The 27,760-nt window shown below is 43.7% G+C and overlaps 1 protein-coding gene across 3 annotated transcripts in view; it reads left to right on the top strand.

The window, feature by feature from the left end:
• RSRC1 (arginine and serine rich coiled-coil 1) overlaps positions 1-27,760 on the top strand; it is a 98,511-nt gene that overhangs the window by 45,697 nt on the left and 25,054 nt on the right. For all 3 annotated transcript variants that reach the window (XM_038145687.1, XM_038145686.1, XM_038145688.1), the window contains exons 6-7: positions 3,161-3,197; positions 15,525-15,576. In XM_038145687.1, coding sequence (XP_038001615.1) covers positions 3,161-3,197; positions 15,525-15,576 — 89 coding nt within the window. The remainder of the gene's footprint in view (positions 1-3,160; positions 3,198-15,524; positions 15,577-27,760) is intronic.

Below are 27,760 nucleotides of genomic sequence, written 5' to 3'. Positions count from 1 at the left end.
CTTGATTCATGATTAGTTTGATACAGGGAGTATTTTCAGAACATGAATGTGTTCCAGGTTAAAGTCATGATTTCAGCACGTTCCTGGGAGTATTTTTAATTTAATTTACTGGCAAAGGAAGTTCACACCACCTCAGTTAGTTACTGTGGGTTTAATTAATCCCAAACCTGGCAAGACCTGGAGAATCCCATAATGGTTTGGGTTGGAAGGGACCTTAAAATTCCTCCAGTTCCATCCCCCCATGGGCAGGGATGGAACTTCCTTCATTGAATTCCCAGCTTCTTGTACAGGTCCCTGATGACCAGGATTCAGATGGAGCTGGAATTGTTTCCCGTGGCATTGCTGAAACGTTTGGATGAGCCTGAGTGTGATATTTCCTGGGTTTAATGCATGACTTCAAATATATATGCATGTCGAGTGGTGTTTCACTGCAAATCCTTGGCTACAGTGGGGAAAAATTCCAGAGCTTCTCTGTGGAGAAAAGGAGATCTCAGGAATAAAATCAAACTTGCCTAATGAACCAAAGCAATGAAGGTGCTGCCCTGGAGATGGTATGAAAAGCAAATATGTTGGGAAATGTGGGGTATAAAATGGAGTAAAACAGAATTACCTGGTAATGATACCAATTAATGCAACCTGAGGGGTTCTTTTATGTTGTGGGCATTGGAATGTTGGATGTGCATAAAGCTGCTCTGGGCTTTTATTGGTGGTGTTCAAGGGTTTAAAATTCTGCAGGCACTCAAGGCTGTGTGGGAGGCTGAGCTGTGGCCACAGGTCTGATTTTGCCTAAAACAACATGTGAAATAAAGTATTAATGGGAGCCTTATTTGTATAATTTACGGTACAAATAACATAATTTAAATATGTGATTATTTCCCATAATTACACAAACACAACAGATGTTATATTATAATTTATAGTATGTATTTTAAATATATAATTATTAGATATAATTATATAAATATAAGGGTAATCATGTAATAGAATTTAGAGTATATATGATGCAATATAGAATAGGATGCAGGATATAACTGTATAGGATCTCTACTATAATCTATTGGCTAACTAAAAGGTAAAGCCCTGCCACAGCCTGGCTGATTGATGCCCAGCAGCCTCAGGCTGGGAAGAGGTTTTCATTGGAAGTGACAGGTGCCCCAAGGTTTATTTAGGACAAGCTCAGCCTTGTCCTGGTTAGTTTGATAATGTTTTCCTTATGGATGTTCCAGCAGTGCATTTCCTGCGTTAGGGCCTTGTGTTACACCAATATTCCTGTCTGGGCTGCCTCAACTACAAATTGGCTGAACAGCCCGTGACACTTTTTCAATATTATTACATTAAACCAAGTGGATTTTGATTGATAACCTAATATTCAACTAATGCAAAACATCAATCATGGCAAGTATATTAATTATTTAATATTGCAGCCTAATTCAGGAATCGATGTGCTGCAGGAGGGGAAGGGAAACTCGCTGTTCCCAGAAGGTTTGAGACAGGGCATGATTAAAAAACAGCCCCACCAAGCCCTGCTCTGCTCCCGTGTGTTGGTTCGATACAAATCTTTATTCATTTGCCAATAATCTCCTCACATTTTCCACTTCAGGACCTTTTTTATCAGTTTTGAGGCCTGGAATTGAATTAGGGCTGCTTTCAGCACAGGCTGAGGGAGGTGCACAGATATTGATGGGGCTGGCCTGGGAGCTCCTCCAGCCCTGCCTGCATCCTCCCCCAAAGCAACTCCACCTGCAAGGGCCAGGTGGAACCTCCAGGAGGGATCACGGAACCATGGAATGCTTGGGGTGGGAAGGGAGATTCAATCCCATTCATCCCACCCTGCCATGGCAGGGACACCTCCCACTGCCCCAGGGGCTCCAAGCCCAGTGTCCAGCCTGGCCTTGGGCACTGCCAGGGATCCAGGGGCAGCCCCAGCTGCTCTGGGAATCCCATCCCATCCCAGCCAGGAATTCCCAATTCCTAGTCTCCCATCCATGCCTGCCCTCTGGCAGTGGGAGCCATTCCCTGTGTCCTGTCCCTCCATCCTTGTCCCCAGTCCCTCTCAGCTCTCCTGGAGCCCCTTCAGGCCCTGGCAGGCTCTGAGCTCTCCCTGGAGCTGCTCCTCTCCATGGTTGGTTGGTTGCTCCTCTTCCTTCTCTGTACTGCAACTTTTGTAGGGCTGAGAAAATCAAATTCTTCTTTCAAAGTCAAACTTTTTTTTTTTTTTCTTTTCTCACTTCGTTAATGACATTTAAATAGAAATAAAAGCTGCATGGCAGATTTCTGGAGAAGGTGTAGGAAATGATGGATAATTACCAGTTTTAGTACTAGTGATCAGTGATACTGTAGTGTTGAGTGGTTCCCTGCAGACCTCACGGGCTGGTTTCTCCTTGTTTGCTGTGGGAATGACCCACCTTCCAGGAGGGGATTTTGGAATTAGGTGGAACCTGGAGCTGGTGGGAGCAGGAGCCATCTCCATGTCTGGTGGGTTGGGAATTGGGGAATTTTTAATTTTTCTATTGGATTTCATCCTTTTTTTCCATAGCAGGGTATGTTAAAGATAAATTTTCCCTCTGAATTTTTGATTTTTAGAGGATACTTTGGTCCATTTTTTGGATACTTTTTTGGATACTTTGGTCCATTTTTTTGCAGCTGCCTTTATGTAAAACTCTTCCATTTTCTCTCTGTACATTTTTGCAGCTCTCAGGGACTGGATGCCCAGCTCCAGCATGGCTGCCATGGAATTAATCACAATTCCTTCTCTCCGTCCCCTTGGCAAGGGGCAGGAATTTCATTGTGGGAGTGGTGGCAGGGCAGAACCAGGAGGCACCAAACGTGGTTTGATAAACAGCCCCGTGCCCTGGCCTGGCTGATTCTTTCCAGTGTGAATAGTGGGATAATTAGATTAAAAATGTTGATTTAAATGTGTATCCTGAGGCATTGCTACAGCTTGTAGCAGTTTCAGGGCAGGTGTTCTCTGAGGGTTGAATTCTGTCATTGAGCATTAGGATAATCAATATTTTTTAGGTGTTACAGGTAAATATATGTATTAAAATTAAAAATGTGACACACTGGAGAAATTACCCAGCTTTGCCATCTCAGAGTTAAACAGAAATCGTTGCAGACAAGGGTTTAGCAACTATTTAGAACTTTTGTTCTTCTCTTACAGGGACTCTGCAAACATCAAAGCTGGATTAGAACATCTGGTAAGTTTTAATTTTCTCTTGAACATTTGCATCATCTTTGATATCTGCATTCCAAATGAACACTTTTGAATGAGCTTTGAATACCTTGAATTGAGAAAGTCAACCATTTCCCAGAGGGTCAGGCTACTGTTATTATGTGAAGGCACTCACATTTTCATTTATCTCCCCATTTCAAGGGAATTTTAATTTTTTTAAATTACTTTTTTTTGATGTCGAGATGAAATAAACTGGACTACAATCCTTGGATTGATGATTGCCTTAATTATAAACAAAAATTGTTTGGTGTTGGATTTTTGGCATATCCTGATCTGAAAACAACTAACTTGTGATTAAAAAAAAAAAAAAAAAAGTTAAAAAAAAAAAAAAAGAGCCAGGGACACAATCAAATATTGCATGCATAAATATGGTGTGTTTGAGTCATTTGGAGGCTTTGAAAGAAGTGCACAGCTTTGTGTTTTCTCTTGTCTTTGCTTTATGAATAATGGATTGACTTAAATTCCATTCAGGGCTGCACTAGCAAATGATAATTGAGGTGCAAAATATTTCTGCTTTAAGTAAACATATTAAACCCACAAGTGATGGCAAGCCAGGTTTAGCATTAAAAACTCGTCAGTTGATCAAAACTGGGAAGAATAAAATCTTGTCACAAGTCAGAAGCTGGTTGAGCCTCGCATGTTGGTACCAGCAGTCAGTGAACATTAAATAGTTGATGTAAAGGGATTATTAAATCCCATTAAATGAAAATACTCACTATTAATGGCACATCCATCCTGAGAAGGGTTTACTTTTTTCATGGAATGTCTAAATAATCCGTGCTGTGAAAAACATCGTGTGTCTCATTGGACAGAACTGCTTTCCTCCTGTTGCTTCCCGTTCTGGGAGTCACTTGGGAAGGATTTGGAGGAGCTTGGGCACCAGTATCTCCTTGGAGAGCGTGGTGGGGTGGAGAGCGTGGTGGGAAGGAGAGGATGGAGATTGTGATGGGAAGGAGATCCTGGTGGGGTGGAGAGGATGGAGATCCTGGTGGGATAGAGATCCTGGTGGGGTGAAGATCCTGATGGGATGGAAAGGATGGAGATTGTGGTGGGAGGGAGGTTGTGGTGGGATGGAAAGGAGATCCTAGTGGGAAGGAGATCCTGATGGGATGGAGAGCATGGTGGGGTGGAAAGGATGGAGATTGTGATGTGAAGGAAATCCTGGTGGGATGGAAAGGGTGGAGATTGTGGTGGGATGGAGATCCTGGTGGGATGGAAAGGCTGGAGAGTGTGGTGGGATGGAAAGGCTGGAGAGTGTGGTGGGGTGGAAAGGATGAAGATTGTGATGGGAAGGAGATCCTGGTGGGATGGAAAGGATGGCAGTCCTGGTGGGATGGAGATCATGGTAGGGATGGAGATCATGGTGGGATGGAGAGGATGGAGAGCGTAGTGGGATGGGAAGGATGGCAGTCCTGCTGGGATGGAGATCCTGGCACAGTTCTCAGGAGCTCCTCCTTTCTAAAGATGCCCTGTGAAATGTGTTGGGAATCGTCAGATGCAGTGAAGAGCAGAGTTCTCAGAGCAGTTGGAAAATCCATCTTGTTTGCTGCTTGCAGGGGTGTCTCACTTGTGAGTTAAATCCCTTAAATAAATTTTAGGAAGGTGTTGTTGCCCTGCTGGTGGCAGGGAGTTGTAATCCAGCAGATTCCTGGGATTTTTCTCATGTGTTGTAGAGCTGCTCCCCTCCTGACAGAGTGACCATGGCTGGGGCTTGTTCTAAATCAGGGTTTCTGCCACAGCAGGAGCTGCAGGGCTGATGTATAACAACAAAGATTCCCAAAAAGTGGGAAGGAAGAGGCTCTGTGGGCTTGGAGGGGTCTGGGGAGGTGGGAAGCAGGAAATGAGTTCAGTGGTGCTCAGGGTTTCTCTGGGATTGCGGCAAAAGGTGCTGGGAATATTCCCTGTGGAAGGATGATACCTGAGGTGCTTTATGGGTTAACTCACAATAATTTAGAATGAAATTGTCTTTGTTAAATTAATTGGCTGCTTTGTATTCAGAATCTCAGACCTGGGCAGGAAGGGACCTTAAAGATCTTTTGCAAGAGATCTTAAAGATCTCATTCCACCACCTACAGTGGGCAGGGAGCATTTCCCTGAAAGATCTGTCAAAAACCTCTGGATTTGAGACTTCTTTTCTGTTTTCCCTTTGATCTTACAAAATCTGTCCTGGGAATGGCTGCTCAAGGAAACAAACTGTTTCCCGAGGCACCCACAGGTAGGAATATTTGTGCTGGAAACTGTTCCATACCTCAACATTTTGTTCATAAAGACTTTCTAGACTCAAATAAATTGTAGGGGTAATCCTCCAAAGATTTAAGCCACGTGATTCCAGCTCTACTGCTTTAATTTCTGCATCTCCAAATGCTTGTAAGGAGGTTTTCCCCACCTTAAGAGTCTTTATCTTGATTTGATAATCTGTTATTGGATAAAAAAGGGGTGGTTTGCAATTTGGGATTTACAAGGGTCTGAACTGACAGACACAGGGAGTGGCTTCAAACTGGAAGGAGTAGGGTCAGATGGAATACTGGGAAGGAATTCCTGGCTGGGAGGGTGGGCAGCCCTGGCACAGGGCAGCTGGGGCTGCCCCTGCATCCCTGGCAGTGCCCAAGGCCAGGCTGGCAGCCCCTGGGATAGTGGGAGGTGTCCCTGCCAAGGCAGGGGTGGCACTGGGTGGGCTTTAAGGTCCACATCCTTCTTTGATCTGATCAGCCAAAAAAAACCCAAACCCCAGCCAAGAGCCCTTCTTCTCCTTTATTGGGTGTTAACATTTGATCAAGCATTGATTTTAATTAAATGTCAGTATTTATTTCCTGGCTGGCACTGGGTTTTCCAGGGGGTTTGGTTGCAGTGCTGGCCCCTCACTGCTCGTGGCTCTCTGAGTTTCTCACCCGTGGTGTCACAGCTCCGTGGCCCTCGGGTGGCCACCAGACAGCGACGTCTGGCTGAGTCCTTGACTTCCTAACGAGCTGTAAACCAAGCAGCCAATTATTTGTGTTCACAAACAATTAATTAGCACTCTTAATAGGAGTAATTACGTTTATCTTGCTGTCCTGGCAAAATTCCATGCTGGTCAATTATGCTCTGCAGGCTTGAATTGTCTCTTGTCTCTCTTGAATTGTGTCTGTTCCATTCTGAGAGGAAGGGAGTGAAGGTGGGAGTGGAGAGGTTTTCCTCCTATGGCCAGAGTGACATTTGTGTCCAGGGACATTCCAAATTTCCCTTTGGACAGGCTGGAGAGTCACTGAGTGTCCAGCTGGATGCACCAGTTTGGAAGGTGCTCTTTGAGGAGCAGTGCTGGCTCTGGCTGTGTCCCCCACTGAGAAGGGATCCCTGGTGTCCCCAGCCCATCAGGTGTCAGTGGCTGATGGACCCTTTGGCTGTGCCAGGGTCAGCATCCCAAACATTCCCCTGGCTCAGCAGCAGCCTGGCCCTTGGAACTCTTTCCAGCTCCTTCAGGAGCTCTGGACCAGGTTCACGCCAGGTAATCGCACTGCAGGAGATCAGTGGCTGATGAATATCCATGGGGAGAGCAGCTTGCTTGGCTCTGTCTGCCTACGGGGATGAAACCCAGGCTGTTCCTGCAGAGGGGCTCCGTGGACCCGGGGATTTGAGGAGAGCTCGCCGCAGTGAGTGCGTGTTAAATTCGCGTGCTCGCGCCGCTTTATTTGTGCCAAGGTTTTGCTGCTGTTGGTTGCAGATGTGAATCGAGCGGCAGCGCGATCAAACCGTCAGAGGCAGAGCGTTCTCGTGGCAGAATATTCAAAGGCTTGCAGCAGTTTGTTCTTCCAACAGCGACAAATTTTGTGGAAACTTTGTAAGAGAAGCAGGTTTTACCCTGTCACTTCCCATTACCGGCGGGCTCTGAAACCAGAGCCGCTCCACATAAAACAACACTTTAATGTCTGTGTCTTTATTAAAAAGTAAACTTTGATCACTCTCGTTTACCACCGAGGCTGAGGCGCCTCCCCCACCCCTGGCTGCGGTGGGGACCCCGTGACCCTCCATCCCCGTGACCTCTGTGCCTTTATTTTGCTTTCCCTTTGTCACCCCGCTCATATTTACCCCATAAATTCGTTTGACTGCCGTTGCGCGCCGTAAATTCGGGAAGGCCGACGGGAGCGTCCCCGGTTCCCGCTCCGCAGGCGGAGGAGAGCAGCGATCAGCTGAAGTAAATAAGGCTGTAAAATATAAAGAGTGTGATTTTCCCTGGCATCTGCATAAAACCCCCGGCACGTGCGGGTGTTGTTTCCAATCGCGCCGGCGGTTTGTTCGCAATTCCCGTAATTTGATCGTGGCTGATGAAAAGCTGACAAGATTTCCACAGCGCCCCATTAGATGAAAGCAGCATGAAACCAGAGGTTAATCTGCAAACAGATTTTCCTGCTTATTACTCTAATGATTCCATCAGATTTGATGTAGCAGGCTGCGAGGCGTCTCTCGGCAGCAACAGTGTGCTGGGGTTTGATCTCGGTGCTCATTAAATGATGGAGTAATTTGGGTGACCTCTGCCCAGGTGCACATCTCCTCATAATTGCACGGCATTCTGATGGGGAAATTACTGGCGAGAACCCCGAGTATTCATCCCGCTTTCCGAGTGGAAAAACTAACAAAAGAAATATTGCATTAATTTTCAAATGATGATATTACATTTAGTGCCTGGGCCCCATATATCAAAATCTGAGAACTGCTCAGTTACTCGCTGCTCTTAATCTTAATGGTATCTGTGGATGTCAAGGGCATGGAGGAAATTAAATCGGAAAGTGCAGATAGACCTAAGAAGACATTATCTCTTGATGATTGCAGTTTTGATAGGTATTTCAGTGAATTTCATTTTCGCAGAATGGTGGAAGATGAGTTAGCCACCAGATTTTCTCATTTTTCTTCCCCGTGATTTATGTGAGTTGAGTATAAAACTTTTTATGGGAGTGCAGTTACGGCGGATGAGAGGTAAATTAATGCACTGGGTTTCCATCTCGGCCCCGCGCGCGATTGTCAGAGCTGTACATACGTAATGGGGCCCATCATTATTCAGGGTTGTTTACATTCAAAATATGTAATGAAATCTGTTCAGAATAATGAGGGAAATAAAAGTTTAGAAAATTGTAAAGGTCATGAAGTTTGAGAAATGATGCAATGCTCCCAAAATAACATTTAGGCAATATAAATTACATTATTATGCACCAACTCTGCCTTATAGAGACATGAAGATAAAGTGCTTTCGACGAGTAAAATGCTGTTAGTGCTCTCTGAAGTATGAGAATGTGTAAAATGTTTCTGATTTCATATTCTGGTTTTGTGCATATTGTGGAAAAATATATAAAGGAACTTTATGGAGGGCAGTGGCTGCTTCTCTCTCCCCAAGTTTAAGTGCATTTCCTGGGAGGGTTTTCTCCAGCAAACAAACACTTTGGCAGAAGTGTAATTGATTTTTAATCTAATTATTGAGGCCACCAGCGAATTCATCTTTTTAGGGAGCTCTCGCTCCTCTTCTTTTGGGGATTTTGTGTGGAGATCTTTGCTCTGAATGTATTTTATTGCAGATACTGAAGGGGGATCTTGGCACAATATTGAGATGAAGCATAAATTTGCCCAGCTATCTGTGGTCTGCACCTAAAATACAAATCCCTGCACCCTGGTTTTATGCAGGTGTGCCTCAGAATAATTATGTTTTGCCCTGCACATTTTATATTGTACTTATTTGTCAGAAGAAGCAGCCAAAGGCGTGAAACACAACTCGTTTTTGGAAAAGTTAAACCTGCAGATCTGTGCCAGCCCAAAAAACGGTGCAGTGGGGGTGAGTTGATCACTGAATCCGAGAGCAAAGAGAAAATGCACTTTTATTCAAAATATATAATCTTGATTGAGTTCAGGTTAATTCCTGTGTAGTTAGGCATGATTTGGGGTCGATTATCAGCTTATTTTGAAACTGAGTGCTGATTTAGAACCCACTGGATCCTTGTGATGTTTGAAATGCTTTTCATTTTCTAAATGTTTTTTTTCCTATTATTTTTCAACTGCTGCATTTCAATGCAAAGGTTCCAAAGGGGATGGGATTCCCTTTTTCTGAAAAATTCTAATTTATTTAGAGGAAATTCCTCTCTTAGTGCAAAAAGTAAAGCAGTAATTCAAGTATTAACTGCTCCTTTTGTTAATTAATCCCAGTTACCTGTTGGTTGTGCTCCTGCTTTTCCAGCCAGTCCAGCCTTGGCTGGAGCTGTTTCCAGAGCAGTTTATGATGTGTTAATTAAAAATCTTCATTTCAGAACCTGCATTTATCTGCTGCTATTTTTATGTTCTCCCACGTTTTTGTTGCAACATAATGCAGCAGAAATTTGAAACAGTGATAAAAGATAAAAAGCCATATTTTAGAGTTAAATATTAATAATTTTATAAATTTTGTAAGCTGTGGGGATCATTCTACCTTTAATTTTTAAAGGTTCAGTTAGGAAATAGATTAATTTCTAGAATAATGACTGGATGATGTTGATGCAGAAATCTCTGTTCTGTCAGCTCTTTATCAGAATGTTGAATTTTTTGGTGATTGTGGCTGCATTTCCATGCAAATGTAAATCTGAGGGACGATATTCCAGGCTGCAAGGAAATAAATAGGGGGAGGTAAGTTTTTAGCCTTTAGTGCAATATTATCCATATTTCCTCTCTTTTTAAAGAACCCACACAGAGTTTTATGGCTGTGTAAGTTTAACACTTCCAGGAATTTTTTCCTTTTAAAAAGACCTGGATTTACAGATTAAATTTTTAAAATCTTATTTACAGCTCTCCCTCTTTCTGCCGAGTGTTTAATCCATTTTGCTGTACCCACTCCCAGCAGGAAGGCCTTTTTCCTTGCTTTTTCTCAGGAATATTCGCTGAAATGAGTGCGTTGTTGTTTTCTGGTCCTTTTAAAGGAGCCCTTGCTGCAAAAACTGCTTTGAATCCCAGAATTCCCGTCCGTGTGCCCGAGCCACCCGGGCCGTTTGCCACAGCCGTTCCCTCCTGCCTTTGATTTGCTTCCCGCAATCCATTGTTGCCTATTCCTGACATTTTGGGTTGGTTTTAGAGGAAACACGATGGGATTTTTCCCCCCAGCTGGTGTTGCAGGGTTCCTGGAGATCTGGGTTAAACCCGCCTGGCTCTGGGAAGTGGCTCCTGCTGGAGTGGAGTGAAATGGAAAATCCACAATTCAAGTCAAAAATCCAAATGTTTTAGTGGCCACGTGTGTGCTGGATGAGGGGAGGGAGAGGATTTGGGGAATCCTCAGCTCTCAGGTCACAGGGCTGCTGGTGTTTGGGGTGAGTTTCAGGTGTTCTCCCTCTGATCCCAAATTCGAGTGAGAACTCCCTGGGATGGAAAGCTCGGAGTCGGAATATCCTGTGGTGCTTTAGCAGGACATTTGGGCATTCCGTTCAGAGCTGGGATTTCATCGTTCTGCCTCGTTCAGTTCCTCGCTGGGCTCTGAATGTCAGGATTGGGCCTTGTCATTCTTGGCTCCGTCCTTCCCAGTTTTGGTGAATTGGCAGTCTTGGAGGAGCAGAGCTCTGGGAAGGTTTGCTGTCCTTTCTGTCAATATTCCCATGTTCTTTCCTGGCTCTGGCTGGAGGAGCCACATTCCATACCCAGGCTTTCCCTTCCCTGTGGTGTTGGTGTCTAATTAAGCTGGACTCTTCCCTTCATCACTGGTCATATTTTCTGTGGCCTTTACATAAATTAAAATTTCATGTTTTCTGCCCATTGTTTTGGTTAATGATTTCCCTTTTCTAATTAGTCCACCCTGATGCTGGATTCTTTATTTCTCTGGAAACACCAAGAGCACCTGTGAATTCCATGGACAGAAATTGCCATTATTCCATGTTTTACATGATTTTTCTCCACTTATAGTTCACTTTGATAAACTTTAGGTGATGCTTTTGGGAGCAGGTGGATCTGTATCCAGTCAGGACACTCCTACCATAGCCTGTTTCTGAGTAGTGTTGCTGATTAATTGTATCAGAGGAAAAACTCAGACATAAATATAATTTTACCATCCAATCTTTTCAACAGATTTACGTCTGAAAATGCAGGGGTTTAATTCAAATAGTGCCAGATGTGCTTATTATATTTCTGTGCTATTAATTCAGATTAGGGATTCTTCTGTGGGATTTTATTTTTATGTTTTTAATGTGAAAACTGTTCCTCTGTCAATCTGGAATTTGCCACCCTCAAAGACTTATTTAAGGAAAAGATGACAACTGCAAATTCTCAATCTCCTTTGGTTTTATTTTTATTTTAGTATTTATTCTCCTGTGAAGTGTCTTCTTATACAAATAAGTATTTTCAGTTTCTTTGGTAATTATTTTTTTTTAATTACCCAAAGAAAAGTAAATGGCAGGAAGGAAATCCAGCATTCCTATGATAAACCTGTCCCACAATCTTTTCCATAATTTGATCAAAATCTGTTTAGAAGCTGGCTGGGCTTAGGCTCCTTTGTTGCTCTCTCCTGTTGGGATTTGCTGGAAGTGGGATGGATAGTATTGCAGGTGGAGGCAGGCCCCTGACTTACAGAATAAACTCAAATATCATTTTAAGTGCATTCCCTCTGTTTGATTTCTTCCTTGGCTCTTCCCTCACTGCCACTTGAGGTCTCTTCCTGCTGCCCACAGCCCCGGGCTGGGGATTTCTCTGCCAGTCAAACATGGAATTACGGTTTCAGGTAGCAGGTTTTCCTGGGAATGGTGAGGGCTGGATTTGTCTTTATCAAATACAAAGAGAAAATATTTGTGTAAAAACCCCCCGGAACTGATCACCATCACCAGAAGTTTGTTGGGCTTTTATCCAGATGTTTTGAGACAGAAAAGTCCTGCAGTAAATTTTACCCCAGCAGTGTCAGGGGTGAGCAGGAGGAGTGGAACCTGTCCAGCTTGAGCAAATATCAGCCATTGTCCATCTGAAATTCCATGATGGTAAAAATTCAGAAAGGCAGCATTGCAACTGAAAATGCTGCAGCCTCATGAGCTGCTGGAATCCTGGGATAAAAGTTTTCCAGGGCTGCCAAGAGCCACGTGCTCTGCTCCACAATATTCCCAGCAGAAACTTGGACTCTCTTTATAACCTTCATGTTTATAATTTTTTTTTCCTCGGTGTTCTCAAGTTTTCACTTTAATATTGTTTCCTCTGTCAAGAACATTTACCATTCATCCCAAATAGCAGGAATAATTTTAAAAATACATTCTAAAGCTCAATTAAAGTGTTCTAATCTATTAATTAATTGAGAAGCTGCATCTCCCTTGAAATGGAATATTTGGGAAGCCAACCATGGCTCTCCTGCCCATCACACTCAGCACTAGTTTCCTGTGAGTGACGAGCAACTTTTGTGGGGATTTTTACACAAAACCCACCAAATTTCAAGTTGTGAGGCTGGTTTAGTGTGGTTTTACTAAAATAACTATTTATGAAAGGAGTAGTGATGGAGTGCAGTGGATGACCTGCCAAGAAAGACAAGTTGAGGGTTGTGCTGCGTCTTCATAAATCAGCTGCCATTAAAAATTGAATGCTCTAATCCAATTTTTGCTTGAAATAATAAAAGCTGTTATTAATCACGGGGGTGTTGGTGGTGTCCCATGGAATCCCATCCTTTTCTGAGCTGGGATTCCAGTGTCTCACCAGACACTTTTGGACACGTGTAAAATGCATTGCTGGGGATGACCTCGTGTCATTTTACAGTGTGCTTGGTGAGGAATTTTAGGGAATTCCTCTCCTGCTTTTACAGCTAGTGGGCTCCTCCACCAGCTGGCACTAGAAATACTTTTGTTTTTCTTTTAACTCTCTTTGAATTCTTTTCCTTCTGTGCTGTGCTTAAGACCATAAGGAAAGTACAAGGGTTTATTTTGCTCGACATCACTCTTGGTAATGTTTCCTCCACCAATCATTTCACCATTTTGAAGTTTCCTGAGGCTCTTGCTGAATTTTTTCACTTAATGGTCCCCTAAATCAATACTGACCTCGGGTAGCTGCTTGCTCTCACGCGTTGCTCCCGGCTTGTTTGAGGCTCTAATTGTGGTTTTCAGCTGAAATCCCCTCTGTCCTTTTTTCTCCGAGTGCTGGCCTCATCCACCAGTTGGAGAGATGTTTTCTGGGGCCAAGCCAGTCACCTTTATTCAGAATCCTCCTTTCACTTCTTGGTTAGGGCTTATTGATTGATGAAAAGGTGTCTGTGCCAAGTTCTCCCACGGAGTAATTAACACCTGGGGCCAGGGCAAAGGGGAAGATGCCTCCAGAGCAGCTGCCTGGGCTGCTCCCAGTGGGATACTGCTGAGTCAAATAAGAACTTGAGTCTTCCCTCCCTCACACCAAGACACATCCATAACTCCGTGGGAGGAGTGGGAAAAGGTGTTTGGAGCTCCTCAGAGCAGCAGGATCAGTTGTGGAACTCTGTGTTTAGTGCTGGGAGTGACATCTGTGCAGCTGCTGTTGCTTCCCTTCTCCTCCTCTGGAGCCTGCTGGGTGTTTGCTCTTCCATGGAACTCTTGTGAGCATGGTGGTGCTGGGCGTGGATATCCTAAAGCTGCCAGTGGAACATTTTTCTCCAGGCACTGGTGCTGTGTGCCCAGCAGGAAGGGATCCAGGGGTTTGGGAGATCCAGGGTTTTTTGGGTAAATACCTGAACGAGGTAACAGCTGTAGGAATAGGAAATGGTGTTTTGGGATGCCAGAGCCCACCTGATGCATGAGGTGCACGAAGACTTGGGCTGTTCACGTGCAGACGTGAGCACAGGTGGTGTTTGACACCAAATGCTTTTCCTTCCCTGCTTGTCCAGCAAAATTTTGCCAAACTCGACTAATCCTGGTGGGATTTTCTAAATTTACAGTTGTCATGGAATGGAGAAACCACAAACCCAAGTAAAGCTGCTCTGAAACTGAAGCTGGGCAAGTTGGTTCTGGATAAAAAGCAGATCTTTCCCTTGCTCTCCTGCCTTTCCTCCCGTGACATACTAAACATGCCAGAACAGATTGCAGTGATTACTTCATGGCAAGAATAAGAGATGGGAAGATAATTTATGATAAATTTCAAGATGTTTCTTGCTGCCACCAGGATTAGTGGTCAGGTCTGATGGTAGGATCCATATTGCAGCTCTAATAATAAATTCTGCCCAGTAATTCTGGAGTTATGCAAACAGCAAAAATCTGAACTAAAATAATTGATCTCTGTACAATCAAATCTGGATCTTCATTTAAATTTCATTTTAATGCAGCATCTTTCCCGTTGGAAGGAGCGGTCTGTAAATTCTTGGAGTAGAAATGGAATTGTTCTGTCACTGTCAGCCTCTCCTTGTGGGTGTAGATTGAGGGTGGTGAGGCCATGCAGAGCATCACCTGTTGGGACATTCATGGCAAAGAGCTCTGCCTAATTAAAATCATGGAATCATGGAATGGTTTGGGTTGGAAGAGATCTTAAATACCATTCCCACCCCTGCCGTGGCCGAGACACTTTCCACTGTTCCTGGGTGCTCCAAGCCCCAGTGTCCAATCTGGCCTTGGGCACTGCCAGGGATGCAGGGGCAGCCACAGCTTCTCTTGTCTTTATTTTCCTATTTAATTTTCCCTTTTGCAGCCATTTAGGCTCTTGAGAAGAGTTTCCTAAGCTGCAAAAAGGCACCAGAAATTCCCGTCAGGTTTTGTTTTTAGCGCGGAGCAGAAACCTCCCAAACTTCTCCGACGCTTCCAGAAATAATCATAGAAATAAACTTCTGAACTCCGTGACAAACAGGGTTTGTGTATCGATTTAACTGTGGCAACGTTTGAGTGGCTTCACGTTTCGAGGGATGGCAAACACATTGGACACAGTGCAGCATCACTGGGATGATTAGCATAGTGGGGCCACGGCCAGCAGTGCGCTCCTCAAGCCAACAGATGTGCAGCAATACCTTCAGGAGAGGGAGGAATCACCCCAGATAAGAGCAAAGTGTGAAAAACACGCCACATTAATCACGTTAAACCCAGTTTTGGAGCGTTTTGTGGAGCTGTGTGTTTGTGTGGAACGGGGTCACCCAGGAGCCAGGCAGCATTTGGGGTTGGAGGGCTGGGAGAGGGGCTGGGCGTGGGCTGCTCATGGTGCCACAGCCACCTCGTGGGGATGGTGCTTTGGGTCAGTTCTGAGGATTTCTGTGATAATTCCTCCCGCAATCATTCCAGTCTGGAAGTTCCTCTGGCTGGTGTGGATGTGGAGTGGCTGGAGGAGGCAGGAGCTCCCTGGGGGTGGGAATGTCCCGTGGAGTGTCCGGTGTCCAGCCAGGTGTGAGCTGATCCATCCTCTCTTGCAGACTCCTGCTGAACAGGCCAAAGCCAGGCTGCAGCTGGTGCTGGAGGCAGCTGGTGAGTAAATGACAATCTTCAAAACTTTGCTTCGTTTTCGTGCTGTCAGGTGGGATTTTATCCCTGTGTGTTTGGCAGATGCTGATTCCGTTCTCTGTAGCTCACTTGAATTTCAGGTTAAGATTAAATTGCTTTGCATCATCGTTGGTACTTAGTAAAGCCCTTTAAGGAAATAAAAATAAGAGTTTTCTTACACTAAAATCTCACGTTTATCCTCTGGCTCTTGCTCATAATAACTGGGACATTATTCTGTGCTCTCAAAATTTTGGTTTTGTTTATTTGTCTGCAATTTTCTTTATTTTTTAGCATTGTTCTAAATCAGTACAAGTATATATATATATATCTATATATATATATATTTCCTCCCCCACCCTTTTAGAAACCCTCTGTTCAGAGGAATCTCCTCACGTTGCTGATGTACTCTTTTTTCCAAAATCCATCCAGCCTTTTGCATTGTCTCTCTTCCAATACATTCCTTGTTCTCCAGAACTTTTAATAAATCTTTGAAGCATGTAATTATGAAATGGATGTGACAGCCCTGACCTCAGAAGCACAATTTGTGTATTCTGCTGCCATCGATCACATCTCATTTTTTAATTTCACACCTGGGAGATGTACAAAAGATAACTGGGGGTTGTATATCATCGTGACCTGGGCTCCAAAATTTTCCAAAGCTTATCAAAGGTCTGTGATATTATTAAATTTAAATATCCACCGTGGAGGGCTGGATCTTAGATTGAAGCTGCAGGTTGTTTATAAGGAACAGAAGAGATTTAATATCTTTGTGTCTCTTACAATCCCAAATACAGAATCAAGTTCCTTCATGGCTTTATTTAGGTCTTGGTCATCCCAGGCATTTATGGGATCATTCCCCACCTTCTTCCCCCAGTCCTGCATTCAATTAAATTTAATTTTTATTTAATTGCTGTGGGGAGAGGTCGGAAATGTTGATAAGTGTTGTTTCAATATATTTTTGTATGTTTAGTCCTTTCAAAATCAGCACCTTTTACTCTTCAAACTTAAAAATGGATTTCTGCTGGGCCATTACCCAGCAGCTTTTGAGGAGCTGAGGCTCAGCAGGTTCATTGCTGTTGCTGTTCTATTTAAATACGACTGAAATTAACTCTGTACCTCGGTGATGCTGAGGGGAGCTCTCGTTGGTGTGCACAGGGCTCCATCCCAAGCTTGGGAACGAGCTCGTGGAGTATCTGTACCCCTCACAGGGATTGCTCCAACCCCACTGAGTGGGAGTAGGAAGCTGTGCTGTGTTCCCGGTGCCTTGTCCATGGATGTGGTGTTCAAAACAAGCTGCTCCTCCCTGGTTGGGACACACAAAGCGGGGGCTCCAAATCACCTGCAAGGGCTGTAGGGACACTGGGGACGGTCCCTACCTGGTTCATCCCTGCTGACACCCTGGAATTCTGGCATGGTTTGGGCTGGAAGGACCTTAAATCCCATCCAGTGCCCCCCTGCCATGGCAGGGACACCTCCCACTGTCCCAGCCCCAATGTCCAACCTGGCCATGGGCACTGCCAGGGATCCAGGGGCAGCTCTCCAATTCCCTGCTTGTATTTCCCTGTCTGAATTTCCCTTGTGGAGATATTTAGGATCTTGAGAAAACCTGCTTTTAGAATTTAGCCTAGATATTATTTTAGGAAATAGCAGCTGCTGTCTCTGCAAGGCAGAAATCAGCAAGTAGTAAAACAGGCTCTTATTATTGAGGGTTTTTTTTTTCCCTGGTGTGTTTGGAGATGGGAATTGTGACTCTGGTCTCTCATTAGGAGAGCAGGTAAAATAAAAAATATTCACCTGTGTCTGTGAGGGAAGAGGGTAAGATGGCCATTTTTATATTTAGGTTATACAGTGCTGGGGAGGTTTTTCTCCAAGTCCTGCATTCATGCTGACTTCATTAAATTTATTTTTTTTTTTAAAGTGCAGATTAATGTCAGTTTTTTGTTGTCAGTAAGCAGGGCAATATTGGGAGGTACTCAAACACTTTAATTCTCGAGACAACTGAGTTTTGATTTATAAAACCTTTCGTTTCTCAGAAGTTGTTGGTCCCAGCTATAAATTCATATTTTCACCATTTATTGAATTAGATTTCTTGATATTGAGGTGCCAGGGAGCCTTTTGAGGCTCCTGTGTCAAGCTCCCACAAGTCGCCGTGCCCGAGCAGATGTTAAGCAGGCAGTAGTTGAATGTTAATTTGGAGAGGGTGGGATGTTTAAGCCCATCTGAAGTATGTTCCATGTGGGCCTTCCAGACTGAGTGACAATGCTTTGTCTCTTGGGAGAATTTCCAAGCTAAACCTCTTTCTTTTCCTCGCTCTATATGGACTCTCTCAAGTCAGTATAAAGCAGATCATCCCTGGGCTAAAGCTCTCCAGCTTTTGTTAGCGGGCTCTGTAGGGCTGTAATTAGGCCTCCTGGCAGGCCCTGCCGGCCAGTTAATGGTCATATGGAGTTTTTCTGAGGCAGACTGGCTTTGTGTAAATCCTTGCTCGCCATCTCCTTCTGGGTCACTTCCTACCAGGCCGGGGCTTTGTGCCCTGCCCCACGGGCGGACGGGGAGCAGCGTCCCCTGACCAGCGCCGGCTCCGGGAGCGCCGCACAATCCACCCGGATAATCCCCAGTGTAAACAGAGGATTTAGCTCGGCTTCTGTCACTTACAGTTGCCAAACCACTTGGGTGTCTGTGATTTCTTTCCCAGACTTCATTACCGAGGGACGGAGAGGATCCGAGCCGGGGGTTTGTGCCGAGCGTGGCTCCCGGCGCTGGGTTTTAGGGAGAAGTTTCAAATCTGAAATCCCGAGCTTAGGGCAAGCCTCAGAACCTGAAAGCTGCTTAGTGCGTGCTGTAAATTGTATGGCACCTGTGCTTTCTCATGAAGAGTAAAATATGGGTGAATATTCCCAACATGTCGATAAATTCCCGTGGAACAGCGCACGGGTGTTTCAAACTATCGATGCTGCCGCCTCTTCCAAAGGGCTCCGGGAGCTTTTCCATGGTGCTAAGCAGAAATTTCTTACTCTCCCTATAAAGACGATGACAAAAGGCAATTGATCTGGATTTTCAAAGGTCCAGAGTTGAAATAAGTGACTGATGTATTTTTGGGATCTGCATTTCAATCTCTGGCTGAAAGAGCAGTCAAGAATAGGGAGTTTTGTGCAAAGAATTCGCCGGGGTTTATTTAAAGGAAACTTCGGGACCGAGGCACTAAATGTGAGGTGATGAAAATGGGGGAATAGAAACCCCAAACATTTACCGTTTATCAGATCCGCTTCTGGATATTGGATATTTAACTCCTCATCTTTGAATTGTGCTGTCGATTGCTGCCTTTAATTTTGTACCGTGCATTTTTATTGCATTTTACACATTCCTCAAAGAGAAAATCATGGAATATGCTGAGTACTTCGGCCTTAACTGTGGTAAATACAAATGTTTTATAATTCTGACTGCTTTTTTTTTTTAATCTACGTATTCTAACAGGAGTTATTGAGGAGAAAAAGCCTGATTTGCACTCAGTGCCTGATAAATATAGGCAAATATTCTCTGCTTTTGGGTATCAAAATGGCTCATAACAGATGTGGCTGAAAGGACCACATACGTAGACTGTATGATTTTAGTCTGGTGGAACTAATAGGATCACTTGCTACTTTATAGATTCTTGCTTTTCTTTTACTTTAATAAAAACTGTTTAGTTAAATAGGTTGGCCTCTGTTTTGCTCTTTTCTAGCTATGCAAAGCAGTCGGGTGGGCAGGTGGCAACAAGTATGAAAAATTTCCTTTTATTGGGGCTTCTTTTCAACTGCCAAATTTATCAAATGTTTATGGATTTCTCGTTTTGATGATGGGTTTCTTTCAGTTTTCTTATTTGTGTTCTTTCCACTGAGAACTGGCTGGCTTTAATTTAAGTTTCTAATTATGCAATGAATTTTCGGAGGGTGGATAACATGCTGTTATAGACACACAAAGGATGAAATAATACATAAAATATTTTATTTGTTCTGTGGAAATTTAAAACAGGCTTTTAAAATAATTCTTGCCCCAGAAATTGCAAGAATTTGAACTTTTAACAAGCTTAAAAGTTCTGAATATTGAAAAAAAAAGATTATTCAGTTGCTGTGTAGGTTGGATTTCATACAAAATTTTAGTTTTTTTCAATTTCAAATAGTGGTTTTGAATAGTGGCAGTTGACACTTTAGATAATTGAATTTTACTTCTATTTACATAAACATCTCTATTTGGAGAGCAAAGGTCTTCCTTGAATCATGTTTTCTCTTTGTGACAAATGTGGATGGAGGAGCTACAAAGGGTTTTGAGGGTGTTTTGTGGAGCATTTCCTGAACCCCCAAGAAGGAGAGGAATTTTCATCCTTCGTGAGTCTTCACCAGTCTGGGAAGTTCGTTCTGTTCCCTGTGTGAAAGGAAGATAAACTGGAATTACCTTGGGAAGAGCCTCAGCAGTGACGGCTCAAACACCTTCTCCTCATGTCCTGCTCCAGGGCCACCTGGGATTCCAGAATTAGGGAATGGTTTGGGTTGGAAGGGACCTTAAAGCCCAGCCAGTGCCACCCTGCCATGGCAGGGACACCTCCCACTGTCCCAGGGGCTCCCAGCCCCAGTGTCCAGCCTGGCCTTGGGCACTGCCAGGGATCCAGGGGCAGCCCCAGCTGCTCTGGGAATCCCATCCCAGCCAGGAATTCCCAGTTCCCAGTCTCCCACCCAGCCCTGCCTCTGGCAGTGGGAGCCATTCCCTGTGCCCTGTCCCTCCCTTGTCCCCAGTCCCTCTCAGCTCTCCTGGAGCCCCTTTGGGCTCTGAGCTCTCCCTGGATTTTTCTCCTCTCCTGGCTGCATAGGAGAAGTTTATCCTGCTCTGGAACACCAGCTAATTTAGGAAATCTATCTAATTATGGAGTTAATGAACCCAGTGTTTAGGTCAACTGCTGATTCCTACTCAGCAGATTTTGGTGTCAAAACCCATTTCAGTGGCAGCATCAGGAGAAAGAAGGCTTGGAAAAGCTCTGAGCAATAGAAGAATTAAACAATTATTTAAAAATCAAGAAGGTGTGCATTAGAAGAAGTAGCTACTTTTTTATATTATGTTTGATGGGAATTTCAGGTGTTTTAAGACAGAATTTCAGAAAATTCAGCAAGTTTTTGAGCTCACTTGGCTGCCCCACCCCAATGAGCTTCACAGCCAAGCTGGACAGAGACACATTTCTTCAGCCATTCCTTGCCCCTGAGCTCTTGGCAAAGCTTCATAATCTCATTAGAATTCTAAAAATAGTGAGAATTTCTGCACACAAAGTGACAACTGTAGAAAAAAGTCTTTCTCCAATTAATTGCTTTTTTAACATATTAACAGTGTTGTGTTTACAAAATATGTGATTTCTAAAGTGCAGATGGTTTGTGGTGAGCAAAGTAAACTCTTGGATAATAGTAATTAATTAAATAATTGAAATTAATTTGCAGGATTGCTGAAAAAATACAGGATTTTAATTGAGTGTAGGTAGAGAATAAATGTGTTTGAAATGAAACAATTCACTTTTGCAATGTGTAATATCATTCTGTTGGTGTCTAAAGGCTGTTCACTTCAGGGACCTCTTTGAGGTTCTTACAAGAGACTAAAAAATTTCTTTGAATCATTTTTGTAGAATATCAATTTTTAGAGTAAGAAGCCAGTGAGGAGTTGTAGGGATGCCATAATATAAACCAGAGCCTCTAAGGAGAATTTAGAGGAACTTTATTAGTTAATGAACATTTATTGCCTTCAGAAACCATTCTAAAGCTTTTAGGATTTCTAATTTTTTTGTTAGATTTTTATCCAAGGTTTTTTTTTGTGGCACCAAAAGTATCTCAGGCTTACATGGTGCCTAATGGGTTTCTGTAATATTGCAGCATATGGGATCCAGGATTTTGATGCAAATCTCTGTGCTAATTACGTGCAGATGAATCTTGCAGGCCCGCTATTGATCTGCAGTCAAAGGCAATTTTTCAGTTAGCTGAAGTTTTATATCAATTCATATTTAGCAACTCTGCTGTAATTTAATTATCCACTGGTTTGGCTGTGCAAACCATATGTGGTCGTGGGGCTCGTTTGTTTTTAGCAAGTCTTTTGGGAAATGTTATTTCTTAATATTGATGGGGAAATATTTAGTTCTGGTGTTTTACAAGGTCTGTCACAGCCTCCTCTCTGTCCAGCTGCCCTCTGTGGGCTCGGGTCATCCAGGCATTCCCAGGAATGGCTGTCCAGGAGCTCTGTGCTGACAGTTTCCCTGTAACACCTTTGGGTGTTTAGATTTTCTGTGAGTGAAAGTGGAAAGTGTTTTTATATTTATATTAAGTGTTATAAATTCCAGTGGTGGATTTTTATAGCCTGAATGCCCAGGAAAAGGTTTTAAATTGCCCCATCTGCTCTGGCTGGTGCTGCTCTGGTGTTGGAGGCCTCCCTAATTTCCACGTGGGAAGTGTGCTGGAATCATCTTGCTGAAAGGAACCTATGGATTAGATTAAATTAAATTAATTACAAATCCCAGCGAGGGTGGGGAGGCCCAGGCTGCCCAGAGAAGCTGTGGCTGCCCCTGGATTCCTGGAAGTGTCCAGGGCCAAGTAGGACATTGGGGCTTGGAGCCACCTGGGACAGTGGGAGGTGTCCCTGCCATGGCAGGGGTGGCACTGGCTGAGCTTTAGGGTCCCTTCCAACCCAAATAATTTCACCATTTTCCTAAAGTATTTCACAGGAAGTAGAAATAAATCCCTGCTGTTTTTGTGCTTTTCCCATCCATCCTTCCAGGAAAACCTGGAATGCCAGCACAGGAGTTCAGCACTCATCCAGCACCTTGTTGTGTGCCCGCACCATCTCCTTGTAACTCCTAGATATTAATTTTCTCAGGGACGCTGTTTAATACGGGTAATAACCCCCTTGTTTTAGTTATTGAAAGCCCATTTATCACAACTTTATTAAACACGGAGGACTAAGTGTGCCATTTTGGCCAATGCTTTCGCTCGCTCGTGTTCCCTTTGTTGCCCCAAATGAATGAAATTAGAACAAACAATCTCCGAGTCATTTGTAATCAAGCGCTGATTAATGGACTTTGGTTTCACAGCCATTATTCATTCAAGAACACCTGATATCTTTCCCATAAACAAATCGTGTTTGTCCAAATTAAGAAATTAAATGAAGCGTTTGATGAGTTTATGATTGACCCTTCCAGCTCGGAGCCCATTAGTCAACGTCGTTATCATGCAGAAGCGCCTGACTAATGTGCTGCCTCAATGTGCCGTGTGGATTTATTATGATTTCTGATTAATGCCTGCTGCAAGCCAGACCACGGGATTGTAATAATTCCTTGATTTCCATTTGAGATTTTCATCTGTGATGAAATGCATTTGTGTCCCATTAGATTTAGGGATGATTATGAGGTGTCGGCCGAATAAATCTTAGCGTGGAGCAGAGGGTGCTTAGCAAGGACTCTTCAGTTGTGGTGGGCTTTTTGCAGGGCTGCTGCCTGTCATTAGCAGGGATTTTTGGGTGGTTTAAGGGCAGTTCTCATACTTAGGCTTCTGCAAATGTGGGGGGTCATGGAGGTTGATAGAAACAAGATCCCAAACATGTTTTTATATGTGAAACATTTCTCCTCGTACCTAAGAGGCTGATAAGAAAATTTTCTTTTATTTTCTTTTTGTTGTTTATGCACCTTTATTCTATGAATACCCAGCACCTGTATTTTCTTGGGGGTATTTGGTAACTTCAGTGACTTGGACAGGATTTTATACAACATTTTCTGCTGAAATAATGGCTCTTGAAAAGCAGATGTCAAACTCCTGTATAGTAGGTTTTACCACTCCTCCAAATGTGAAGCTAGGCAAGTTCACACTGAGTTAAATCTGCATCAGATGATTTGAGCCCTGTCACCACAAGTCCATGAAAGAATCCATTGGAAAGGGCAGAACAGAAAAGACAACAGTAATGGAAACTCGTGTCCTTTGCCAGTCTGTCATATTGATCACCCCAGCAAGGAAAAAAGAAGTGTTTCAAAACACAGCTTATGTGAAAAATCAAATTAGGTGCCTTTATTGCAGATCCTCCCTTTAATTCTGGTTCTGTTTCTCTTCTCTGTGCCTGCACTGTGATTTATTATTGAAGATATTTGAGCTGCTTTGTTTAAGCCATCGTTCTTAAAATACCCACTAAAACTATTTTTATCAGTAGTTTCTTAAAGGTTTTGAGGATTTTGTGCTGCTGATCTGAAGCCCTTGGAGAGTTTGCTCTGAGAAATGTGAACGATTTTATAGTGATGAGTCTCTGAGGAAACTGTGGTTCCATTGGGCAGGGCTTGGAGCAGCCTGGGACAGTGGCAGGTGTCCCTGCCCATGGAAGGGGATGGCACTGGATGGGCTTTGAGGTCCCTTCCAACCCAGCCATCCTGGGGTTCTCACTCTCTGCAGCTCTGCCTTTGCCTCCTGTGCATTCCTAACTGGCAGCAGCGCTGGGTTTGCGTCTGCATTTTCTGATCTGAAGCGTGGGCAAAGCTAAGGGGGAAAGGAAATAAGTTGTGGAAGAGGCCATGGAATCCCAGGCTGGTTTGGGTTGGAAGGGGCCTTAAAGCCCATCTCATTCCAGCCCTGCCAGGTCCCCCTCCATGGGCCAGGCTGCTCCTCGGCCTCCTCCCTAGGTATGTTAGAAATACATTATTTTAAATCAATCTCAATATTACCTTCTGGCCTGTTGTCCCAGGTTTCCCTACAGTAGGGACTGAGTTCTCAAAGTTTGTTTTCCAGCCTTATTCCCAATGTTTTGGTGCCCTTTCTCAGCGTGGCTGTCCCCCGTTGGCGCCGGCCCTGCCTGGCCGTGCCTCTCTGGCCCTTTCAGCTGGCCATTATTGACATTTTATTCCCAGGCTCGGCAGATAAACGTCCACGTTCAGCTGGTGGAGGTGATTATGAGGGGCTGCCACCAAAGAAACCCTAAAGCATCCTATTAGCAGGGCCTGAGCCTGGGAATAACTGGGAATAAAGGCCCCAATTACGGAGCGCTCGCGAGCGCTGCCGAGGCCCTCCCGTGACATTAATGGTGTCTTTATAACCTTTTTCACTTCTGCTGCCTCTGACAGAGCGCCACAGTCGCAGCCGTGGCTTTGCCCTCGGCAAGCAAAACCTCATTTGGAGAGGATAATAAGTATTTACTATTTAGATGGCTGGCAATAAAATTTCTCTGAATGAGATTTTACAGAGAAAACGCAAACTGATTCAATTACTTCCTTTAATGGACTGGGGAGACCTGAAATAACAGTTTGTGGAAGCTCCAAGTCTCATGTTTAGCTTTTTTCTTTCCTTTTATTTATTTATTTATTTCATTTTTGTGTGTGTGAAAACACAAACTGATTCTTTTTCCAAGTAGAAATTATATCGTGGAATCATGAAGCTTGGAAAACAGCCAGCATTGCCACATTCACCATTTTCACTGGAAAACTTCACCCAACTTTTCCCTGCACGTCCCACGATATTTTTCCCATCTTAAAAGTGGATAAAAATCTCAAATACTGACAGTGTTGTAGCAGCAAAGAGTGTTGGGAATCCCTAAATATTCTCACAGAGAATTCCTGTCATCTGGCCGTAGGGTGGAATGGGGATGTCAGTTGTGTCTTAAAAACAGGTATTTCTTGTAAAGCCATGGAGCATCCACTCCCTCTCAAAGCAGAACACAACTGCTTTAACAGCTGGGTGTGTGCCAGCAGAAGGGATTTCCCAGGTGATGTGGAATATTTATGGGATTTAGGAAAAAGCCCTTTTAAGGACGGGTATGAGGAACAGTTACTGAATGTTTTTGGGGTTCTGGTATTTCTAAGCAAAAAAGCAGCTTGTGAAACTGATCTGCAGACATTTCTTTATTCTCTACTACATCCTAAAACCAGCTGTGTATTAAATAAGTAAAATCACCCTGATCCATGTTTTAAAGAGTGCTTTATTTTATGTCTGGATCCAGGATGGATCTTGGAGAGCCCAACACAAACTTTGGAAATCCCTGGATGTGTGTCCATACCAGCCCACCAATTCCATTCTTTTCATTCATTTGGAGAATTTCATGTTATTGCTGGGATAAAATTAATTGAGATGGAATTAATCAATGTTATTTTCTGTTAAGATATTTCTGTACGTGCATATCTCACAATTTACCAATTTCACTGATTTACCCCTTTTATCCCCTGGCATCAATGTGGATTTTTCTCTCTTTTTTTAGGGAATTTTTAATAATTTCAGGAAATCTGTGTTTGTGGCATTAGGGAGCACCAGGGACAGCACCAAACTTGGTTAGTGCAGCTCTGGAAGAAGACACAGGATAATATTTCCTTCCCTTTTTTAACCATCAGTCACTGTACGGAGCCGCCGCGCCAACAAATTCATAACCTCCTCTGTATTTGATTTTAAAAAAATAAACCCGACCAACTTTTGCTTTCCCCAGTTCAATAACTCCCTAGAAATGTGCTTTTATACAGTGTAACTCACACAATCCTGCACGGGCTTATAAATTGAAATCCCACTTTTTTCGGACGTTGCTGCCTGGATGACTGATGGCTGTGTGTATTTGCCATAAAATTTTAATTATGACAGAGTTATGAATCACTGCTCTCGCTGGTTAAAGTGTTAAAAAATGATGGGTTTGTTGTTTATTAAACTTGGGAGCGTGGAGGGAGAAAATGGAAAAGGCTTGGAGTTGTGTGGGCTGGATCCTGAGCTCGGGTGTTTCCTCAGGGGCAGCCCCGGAGCTGATTTTGGATGTGCCCTCCCCTCCCTGGGCTCTGCTGCTGCCCAGGGTGACAAGTGCCATTAATTTTATTGCTTTAAGCATCCCCAGGGTGTCCTGGGTGGGGTTTGTATCCTCCCATCCCTCGGGATCAGGGCTTTGGCTGCAGGAATAGCAGAGCAGCCCCGCTCCTTCCCCGCGTGAGCAGGGGGATAAAACCAAGGTGTTCACTCAGAAACACCAAATATTGAACAAATATCGAGGGGCTGGAACCAGAGCTGTGCAGAGCTTTCAGTGTAAGGTGGTTTTTATTGAAAGTGTCAGGTTTTGTTAGCAATATCAGCGTGTTTCAACACAAATTCCCTTAGAACATCACAACGCTCTGCATTTCCCAATTTTTTTCCCCAATTTTAGGCAGCAAAGATGTGCAGCAGCACCTGATGCATTTGGCACCTGAGGAGTTGCTTTAAAGGGACCTGACTTTGACTTTTTCTGCCTTAAAATCAGCTTTGTTTGGTTTCCTCTTTGGCCTGGCTGGCAGGGCAGGGCCTCTCCACACAGACAGGGGAACAGCTTGGAGGGGCTCGGGGCTTTGGTCCCTGGGGCTGATCCAGGCTGGGCTTTTCAGGGATGTGCTGCACAACAGGTCGGTGCCATGTGGGCATGAGCAGGGAGAGCACCTGGGGAATAGGGGATGAATGGGGGGAGCTGGGGTCCTTTAGAGCTGCCCGCTCCTGCCACAGGCTGGGATAGGGCTAAATGAGTCTAATCCCCCAGCTTTGTCGTTTAAAAAAGTCCTTTATGGTTTGATCCATGTGGAATTGGGCCCGGTAATAAGGAACAGCCCTGTTGCACTGTAAACGAAGGGAAAAAATTCCAAAATTTAAAATATTTGTCATTTGTATTGTAATTTCAGGAGCAGCATCTCATTTTTCTTTCTCAGGGACACGAAATGTTGTTTGACAGTACATTTTATTTGCAATTATTCATATTTGAATGATTTAGTCACCCGGTATGGAAAGAAACTTTGAACAACAACATAAATAATTCTTGCAAGTTGGACTGGATGGCTTTGGAGGTCTTTCCCAACCTTCATGATTCTATTAGTTTATTTTTAGTGAATTAAGTTTAAAATCAAAGCTCAGCTTCATTATTCATTTCAACTTAATGTTTTTTGTTCGTCTCAGTGAAAGTAATGGATGTGTGTGTTGATGATTTTTTTTTTAATTGATTCAGCTGGTAACAAAGTAGAGAATGTTACTGTAACCAAGGAAAATACCAAAATATAAAATACTAAATATTAAATACGAAAAAAAAATCCAGTTTGCTGGTGTAAGGAATCAATGGCACTTTTGGGAAACCCATCATAAAGCTGGGCTGGGATTAAACCATTAACCTCCTCTCCTCGACTCCCTCCCTCCGAGCTCGGAATTTTCCT

The sequence above is a fragment of the Motacilla alba genome, chromosome 9 (assembly GCF_015832195.1).
Source record: "Motacilla alba alba isolate MOTALB_02 chromosome 9, Motacilla_alba_V1.0_pri, whole genome shotgun sequence".
NCBI classification, from domain to species: domain Eukaryota; kingdom Metazoa; phylum Chordata; class Aves; order Passeriformes; family Motacillidae; genus Motacilla; species Motacilla alba.
This window is presented reverse-complemented; position numbering and strand designations above follow the sequence as displayed.